This window comes from Grammomys surdaster, unplaced genomic scaffold (assembly GCF_004785775.1).
Source record: "Grammomys surdaster isolate TR1022 unplaced genomic scaffold, NIH_TR_1.0 126086, whole genome shotgun sequence".
NCBI classification, from domain to species: Eukaryota; Metazoa; Chordata; class Mammalia; order Rodentia; family Muridae; genus Grammomys; species Grammomys surdaster.
The window spans coordinates 1696525-1705951 of NW_021620894.1; the positions used below are offsets into that span (position 1 = coordinate 1696525).

The following is a 9427-nucleotide window of genomic DNA, read 5'->3' on the forward strand; positions in this document are numbered from 1 at the left end:
AAAAGGTAAGCCCTGAATCACCCATGGCTTGATGCTTTTCTCTTCAAATACAAAGCCAGTATATATCGTGGGATCTGGAGCAAGCCCCTGGATGACTTCTTTTAGTCCCATTCATTAGTGGAGTCTAAATAATGGGGAAATGTTTAACAACATTCCCCTCTGTATTATCTCAGGACAGAGCCACTCATGGTGGGTGGGGGCTCGAGAAAAAGTGGTAATCATGTTATTTTAACGCCTTGCTGTGTTTCCTTAGACATACATAAAAATAATGAGACAGTAGTTAATAATGGAAATTGACTCTGTGGAAGATTGCTGTAAAAAAAGGATATGGAAACAAAGAGAAAACAACAGAAGCAACACATTTCCCTTAAGAGATGAAGGTGAAGGGCAGATGGTAGGTCAGTCTTGGTCCCAGCAGAGAGGAAGTAAATTCCCTAAAGGGGAGGTATAACTGAATATAGAACTGGTTTCTAACGGTCTAGACATACATCACAGTCTAGCATGCAAATGCAATAACCTCATTCCCTCTTTATACTGAGGCCTGTGTCCAGAGAAGAGACTGAGAAAGACCCTTCCTTAGCCATAGCCACATGTAGGACAGGAGTAAATTATGTAAAATATCTAGTGTCTCACCCAGGTGCCAGCATAATAAAAAGAAAAAGTGTATGCTTTCCTTTGATTCTTCAGAGTATTAGGGAATAGCTTTGTAAATTATGATCAGAAGAAAGATTTCCAATGAGTATAGGATATTAATTTTGTACTGCATCACCTTGGAGTCACGGACATTTAAGTCTTCCTCAGGATACCAGGGGTAAATAAGTAAGCAAGAGTGTTTCACCAAAGAAGGTCAAGTTTTTAATTCTATGCCTATATTTTACTTTTTAATTGGCATTTTCAATTAGCTATCTCTAAACTCTAAAATGTTCATGTGAGACAAATTTGTTTAAACCCTTGTATTTATGAACATAGGACTGCTTTTATTTGGTTTTAATGTAGTGAGAAGGTAACCTTAAGATAAACCCTCTTAACAAATTGAAGTTAACAATAGGACATTATTCCTGTCAATATGTTGAACAGCAGATCTCTAGGTCTAGGCATCTTTCTGAATTGAACAAATTTCTTTTTAGCATAAAGTCCTTGAAGGTTTAAAACCAACATTTAGTATATGTACTTAACTTTTTTCTTATTCATCAATTTATACAGTGACATTTGACATCCATTTACTCCTTAATTCTGATTTTTTCCCCTCCTGTTGTCTCCAGTAAGCATAGAGGTCATACAGTGTTTTCCATTTTATGCATTGAGATCATTATGTTTGCAGAAAGTCTTTGTATTGAGCTGAATCCCAGCATCCAGGATCTTCCTTTCTTTTCCAACCTGTATAGTAATAAAATTGAACCCAAATTCAATAGGAAATATCCTGAGAACTGGGCAGATTTCCGCAGAGTCAGTAAAACAGGAATTGCTTTGGTGTCTCAATCAACAAGGTCTTTTCAGTAGATAGAGCTCACTTTTGATTTTATGATTTTTTGTTGTGAGAGGGCTAGCAACTAAACTGGAAAGTTATCCATCAATAAAAAACCAGAAAACAAAAGTAGTCCACTCAACAGAAAATTTCTAAGTTTAAGAATCTCAGACACATCAAGAATGCTGGCGCTGACTTCAAGAATCTGCATCCTAGCAACAGAACCTGACCTGAAGCTCCTGTGGGTTCTTCTTTGGACGGCCCTTATTAGCACGGCCCATATTTGCCTCACAAAGATCATCCACCTGGAGATTATTACTTTCAAGGTGGTTCACAATAACTGTGTACCAAAGTGTATTCTTTTCAATTTGTCTATTTCCTTCTGCATTGCATGCTTGAAAAATACATGTATGAGTTTGTACATACATACATACATACATACATGCATGCATACATACACAAATACATACAACACACACAGAGTTAGAAAGCAAGAGAGAGCAAGTGTGAGAGCGAGAGAGAGGGTGGGAGGGAGGGAGGGAGGGAGGGGGGAGGAGGAGGAGGAGGAGGAGAGAGAGAGAGAGAGAGAGAGAGAGAGAGAGAGAGAGAGAGAGAGGATAGAAACAAACTGAAGCAGAGACAAAGATAGACGGAGAGAGGCATAGTCAGAAACAGAGATAGAGAGACAGACAGAGAGAGATATAGACTCAGATAAACCACATAAGCACTATTAAAACTGATCCGTTAAATTCTCTATCGATGCAACAGATAGCTCTCTAGTTATTGCCCAAGCTTACTACATTTTGAAGTATACACAATAAGCCACTGGTTTTATTATATAAGAAGTTTATCAATCAACATCTGCTGGTCTCTTTTAAACTACCAGTGTAGACACCTAGTACACTACATTAACTATCTGTACAATTAAGTTATTTTGTTTGTTATGCAAGATGTTAAATTTAGATGAAGTTTAAAACTTTTACACTAGCCTTTTCCAGGCAAAGAAGAGGCTGAGTCAAAGAAACAACAGTAAAGAGACCAAGGGCAACTTGACTTGGCACAACCTACTTCACTCTTCTCCCTTAGTTTTTCTAATAGTTGTACTGTGTATGACAGTACTCCAGTCAGCTTGTATACATTGCTGTTGATGCTCTAAAATATACTTCATTTTTAAAGGGATAGATTATGCCATTGAGGAATGAGGTATCATGAAAAGTGACTGTTTTTTCAAATTAATACATTTCAGACATTTCTAATATGTACCTCACGTATTTAGGAGAAGTTTTGGGGGTGTGTTCTTTTATGTTACCTAATTTCATCTTTTTTCTTTCTATAGATTCTTTTAGAGAAGAATGGCTCTGGAAAACGTTTCTTTGGTCACTGAGTTCATCCTGATGGGGTTAACAAACCAGCCTGACCTACAAATACCCCTGTTCCTACTCTTTCTGGTGATGTACATGATAACTACAATGGGGAATTTGGCTTTGATCATGCTAATTGTTCTGAATTCTCACCTTCACACTCCCATGTACTTTTTCCTTCTTAACTTGTCCTGCATAGACCTTTTTTATTGTTCAGTCGTTACACCCAAAATGCTGATGAACTTTGTACTAAAGAAGAATGTTATTTCTTATGAGGGATGCTTGACCCAGTTCTACTTCTTTTGTTTATTTGGCATTTCTGAGTGTTATATGCTGACAGTGATGGCCTATGATCGCTATGTGGCCATTTGCAATCCACTCTTGTACAACATTGTTATGTCTCCTAAGGTGTGTTCCTATCTTGTGCTTGCTTCATATTTGATGGGGTTTTCTGATGGCATAATCCACACTGGATGCATTCTGAGATTAACATTCTGTGATGGAAACACAATCAACCATTATTTCTGTGACCTTCTCCCTTTGCTAGAGCTCTCCTGCACCAGCACCTATGTCAATGAGATAGAGGTGTTAGTTGTAGCAGGAAAAAACATCATTCTACCCACTCTCATCATCTTTACCTCTTATGGCTTCATCCTCTCCAGCATCCTCAAAATAAGTTCCACAGCAGGCAGGTCCAAAGCCTTCAGCACATGTAGCTCCCACATAATAGCTGTTTCCCTGTTCTTTGGATCATGTGCATATATGTATCTGAAACCTTCCTCATCTGGATCTTTGGACCAGGGGAAAATATCTTCTGTCTTTTATAACATTGTGATCCCCATGATGAATCCATTAATCTATAGCCTTAGGAACAAAGATGTTAAAATTGCTCTGAAAAAAACCTTAACCAAAAGAAAGTTTTAAACAGAATCTGGTATCCTTATAACACCAAGAGTTAATGTGTACTGATAAATATATTTTCCTGAATTCTTCACTGTATTGTGTGTGTGTCAGGGAAGAGGATGTTTAACTTGGAGAAGAGAATTTGTAACTTGTTTCATTTTTAGTAGGTTTTCTTTGATCCATACCATTGTAAAGCTTTCATTGTTCACTATTTCCGCATTTTGAGAATATCAGTAAGTCAATAACTTCTCCCTGTCATCATCATTGTATCATAGTCATAAAAGTATTAATTGTTGGAATAAGTTCAAATAAAGATTATATAAATAATAAATAAAACCATTTCATTGGATGGTACAGTTATTATTTGTCTTCTTTTAAAGTTGTGAGTCAAATTGCCTCTATTCTTGATTTATTTTCTTTGGTGATCATATGTCATTTGGTTTGATAGTGTTCCCAGTCACTACAGTAACTCACTTTTTGTACTACCAAACTGTTTTATAACATGGCTGCATAATTTTAGATATCCATAAGCAATGTGTCCCATTGTTCCAGAACTTCAGCATCCATTTTTATTGTCCAGCTTTGTAATATGCGCAACCCAGTGGGTTATCACACAGTTTTTACAATGAAACCAAATGATGATATCTTGAATGCGATGCAAAATTTACAACGACAGGAGAAATATTCCGTGAAACTTATTTTATAATGAACCACTTAGCCCTATCCATGAGAGGTGATAGAACTGGGAGCATAGTGACCACACTAATCTATTCCCACTATGTAGTGTGCCTTTGAAAGATATAAAGAACGGGTTTTCCAAACTAACGTCCTCAGCTCAGAAGCACCACTATAACTTGGTAACACTAGAAACAGAGACTTTCTATCTATGTGTTATTAAACATTGTCTGATGCCTCCACAAGGTCATTGGAAGTAGAACCCATAGCACATATGTTCTATGAAAATCAATGACTTATCTAGTTGTAATCAGTATGAGCCAAGAATATTATTCTCTTCAAATGAAACTTTTAATGACACAGGAAAGAGCCTATTTAATGAATCACCACTGCATGGCGGAAGGACTCACAATTTTCTAATAACAATGGACTTTTAAACCATGAATCTTCAAATCAATTCTACATACAGAAAGCCACAAGGGTGGTCAATAGAACTTTCCCAGTGAATTTTAAGACACGAACAATGTCCTTCATAAAGATGCATATTCAAAATTTCAAAAATCATATTCTTCATTCACTGGAAAAATCATGGTATAGTTCTCTTAATAATCAATGACTTTAAATTAAAGACAAGGTTGGGAAGATAACAAAGTAATAAAGGGGTTACATGTAAGACTGAGAACCTGATTAACCCTCTTGACTCTCACCCCTCTTCACCCAAAAACCAAAGTGTGATGTAAGGAAGGCTTTTCTAACAACCACAATGGACAGTTACAGATAGGTGGGTCTGTAAGCTCACTGGTCTGCAATTTTAGTTTAATCACCAAGTTCTAGGTCAAAGATAGATGATATCTGAAATGACCGATGTAAAATGTTTAAGGAAATAAACTGGTTATTGAACTCTAGTATGTATAGGCAATACACACACACACACACACACACACACACACACACACTCTTACACTTGTACACACACAAATAAAAATAAACATATAAGCAAATAAACTGTAAAGGTGATGTAATGAAATAATTTTGAACAGACAACAAAAACTCTGGTGCAGATTTTTTTTTGAGGTATCCCTAAGGTTTTGTTTTTGGGTGCTGCTGTATGATAACAGCTTTAAAATGTTTTAATTTTGAAATGCTCTTTGAAGGGAATAGCAAATAATATCTGCTTTACCATTGTTTAGATCTCCCCAAAACCACTATCAAATGTAATTGTCAGTATAAAGTACTTTATAGTGCTTTTAAGAGATGATCAATACAGAGAGCAGTTGTAGTAATTGCACTAATGTGGCTTTTGAAGACCTGGATCATTTCTACGGAATTGAATTCTTCATAAAATAATATATTTGTCTCTCTACTGATCACTCTCCTCCTTGCATACTGACTCTTGCTCCAGCCTCTCTGTCTTGTTCTGACATGAAATGCTGCTGCAGGAAGGCCCTGACAACATTCAGGCAACCTCACTATAGACTTTGTAACAGTCAGAGTATGTACTGCTGTGTTTATAATTATTATTGATTGTCTTACAGCATAAATAGAAACTTATATTCTATCACACTTCTTTTCATTGTGTCTGCTGGGCAGGGGATACCTCATTAATGTTCTTCACAACCATGAATGAGATAATGCAGATGCTTCACAGTGAAGGCTGTGACTTCTCCTAGGAAGACAATAAGAAAGTCTATTTAGCATAGAACCAAAGAAATAATGTGGCAAAAGTCTGGCTCTGTGGAACAATGGGCATTTTGGGGTTATTTACATAGGTCTAGACAAGAAGTTACTGGTAGGAATAAGGGATTCATAGGCAGATGACTAACTGAAGAAGCCACACAAGCATGGGCAGATCATTAAAGGTGCCTCACTGAGGTGCTCTGTCTAAATTGCAGTCAGCTTCCTGCATTCTGCTTTCTTCCAGAAACTGTTTAGTGCTAATGTGTTTCTGGGGTACTCTCTTGTCAATATGGTGAGTTTTGCAAGCTTCCAGATAATTACGAGCCTTTTAAAAGAAGGAATACTTCACTTTTAAGACTCTATCTCCAAAATGTTATTTACTGTTTAAGATACAGTAAAATTTTAAACTGTAATTTTGTTTGTAGCTACTTGAATTCCAAGAGATTTTATTTGGTAATACAGGCTTAGAGAAAATGTCTGTCAAAAACTTTAAATCAACCTAATTTAACTGATAAGGATTAGAGTTAAGCATTTGAATTTTTTTTAATATATAGCAAAGTTTCTTGGCAAAAACCAAAGAGAACATTGAAACAGTACTGAATCCTTAGAAGTAAACCCACAGATCTCCATTAAGTGATTGTGAACAAAAAATCCTAAGAACAAGCATTGGCCAAAAACTGTCTCTACAGTAAGCAGTACTAGGAAAATGGGTATTCCACAGACAGAAAAAAGGGAATTGTTTTCTGTGTCTTGCTAATATTAGTCAACCTAAAATGTACCAAACCCTAAATGTAAGATGTGAAACTTTGAAAATTTCAGAAGGAAACACAACCCACATGAGAATACCAGAATTGGCAAAAGTATATTGTTTGCTTGTTTGTTTCTTATATAACAAACACAATAAAGAGAAAACCTTTACTCTGATTATACAATGGGAGAAAATGCGTGCAAATTACTCTTTAGACAAGGAGTTAATATCTAGATTATTTAAGTTTAAACAACCTTACAAAATAATCATCAATTTAAATAGGTATTTTTCAAAGGCACTCATATAAGAAGCTATCAGGTACAGAAATGTACATCATACATCTTCAGGAAAATTCAAACTCAAAACCCTATGAGATGTTCTCTTACTCTAGTTAGAATTATTAATGTCATTTAAAAAATTTATTTATTTTATTCTTTAATCCTTTTTAACAGTCTAGTCTTTACCTCCTTCTAGCACCCCAGTGTCCAAGAGGATGTCCCCAGCTCTTAAACCCACCCCAACAGACCTCCATACACCCTGGTGCCTCAAATCTTTCAAAAGTTAGGTGCATCTTCTCTCACTGAGTCCTCTGGTGTATATATGTCAGGGGCCTCAAATCATTTGGTGTATGCTGTGTGCAGGTTTAGCATGATCAAGCTATATATTACATTCTTGATGCTTGACCAAATGGAAATACTGACCTCAAAGCACTGATTATTTTGTCAGCATTATCTTCAGCATTAAAGCTCAGCAGAGCAGCATTCATAAATTCATAAGCTCACTATCCAAAGTCAAAACATCCAGAGAGGTGTTAGAAATATGCCAAATACCCTGCAAGTGTCTTTAAATGTTTTCCTGATCATAATGACTATCATTGTAAATTTTACAAGTAACACAACTCCATTGGTATTTGGCACGACACTCGAGATGGCTTCTTACTCTTAAACTCTGAACCTCCTTCCAATAAGTTGAATAGGGTAAAGAGCTTCAACTTGATGTTCCAAATGCCTATCTAAATCCTCTTGTATAGACAACATATTAGTAACTTTTTTTTCTAAATGATTAACAAAAGTAGCTGTCTTAACTTCTTGTGTCAAAGCAAATGCAGAAGCAGCGGTGTTAACAATTAATGCAATTAAAGATGTTATACCAGCAATAATCAAGCCCACTACACTCTTGCTTGTGATAGCATCCCAGTGATAACCAGACCAGATAAAAATAGTACACACTTATGAATACATAATGATTTCATTCAATAGACACTATTTAGACTGCATTTTGCTTTCTTCTAAGGTTACCTAAAATGGGATAATTTGGTAAATACAATTCACAACGCTCGGAAAGGTAATGAATTAATGAGTATCATTTACATTCTTCAATGTCCATGTCTTTTAAATGATGGCTTTAAATTCTGCTTTATATAAATATATTTTGTCACAATGACTCTTGTTTAATTTTATCTCTTTCTAATATTTTGTCACTTTCTATGCTTATGTCCACTCATCTATAGATAAACAATCATAACAATAGACACACATACATATAGACACACACACACACACACGTGACCAAACACAGTCTACAAATGAAGTTGTGCAAAGGGAATTCTAAATGGTTTAAGAAAACTCCAAGAAAGAAGACAATTGTCTTTTGATCTCAGTTTCTTCAAAATCATGAAATTGTTTTTGGAATCTTCTTACAATTTCCTCCCAGGTGTAGGTAAGTATGAGTTTACCCCAGCTGTTATATTCATAAGCCTATCTCAAAAAAGTATGTTTTTGCAATGGATTGTCCTTGTGACTGTAAATCTTATTAGCTTGATTCTTCTTAACTGTCAGAGTATAAATTGCCTAGTGCTTTGAATAAAGTTGGCTATTGCAAGGTAATTTTATCCAACTCATGTTAGGATATGCTCTCCCAGGTTCATGTCACCAGCTATAATGGTACACACACACACACACACACACACACACACACACACACACACACACCACAGAGAAACAGAGACAAAGAACTATGTTGGCACATGAATATAAGAATTAAAGAAATTGAGACAGGAGGATCACTATTTGAAGGCCAGTCTAGCATACATAGTGAATTCCAGGCCATAGTGGATGATGTAGAGATACCTTATCTTAGAAGAAAAGCAATATGGACAAGAATGAACAAATAAACAAACAAAATCAAAAAAGCAACAATTGAAAGAAAATGTGAACAAAAACATTGCTAATAATCCTTAAATAGTAAAGTAGGTTTGTAATCACAGCACAGAGCAGAAAGGATTACAAGGATCTTGAATCTGCAGGCTATCTGGGCTTCACAGTATCTGGAATAGTAAATAAAGAAATTAAAAATATTAGTTTCAATCAAATGTCAGAACATAAAGCATGATACAGGATTATAGTTCAAAAATAGGTGTACATATCCATTAGTATTTACCTATCTGGTTTACATTGATATATTATGTAATCTGAAGAAAATCATCCCTTAGGTGGTTGTGGAATAATTATCTCTTTACTGGAAGGCTAGTATTGTAGCACATTTAATCTATAGACAAGTGATGCTTGATAAATCTTTCCTTCCAAAAACCCGTGTTTC

At 35.7% G+C, this 9427-nt stretch overlaps 1 protein-coding gene across 1 annotated transcript; it reads left to right on the top strand.

Moving 5' to 3' along the window:
• The first annotated feature begins 2817 nt into the window (after positions 1–2817).
• Positions 2818–3750, top strand: LOC114611167 (olfactory receptor 8B3-like). Its single transcript, XM_028755816.1, has one exon. It carries the CDS (start codon positions 2818–2820, stop codon positions 3748–3750), a length of 933 nt encoding a protein of 310 aa, XP_028611649.1.
• Positions 3751–9427: the final 5677 nt, after the last annotated feature.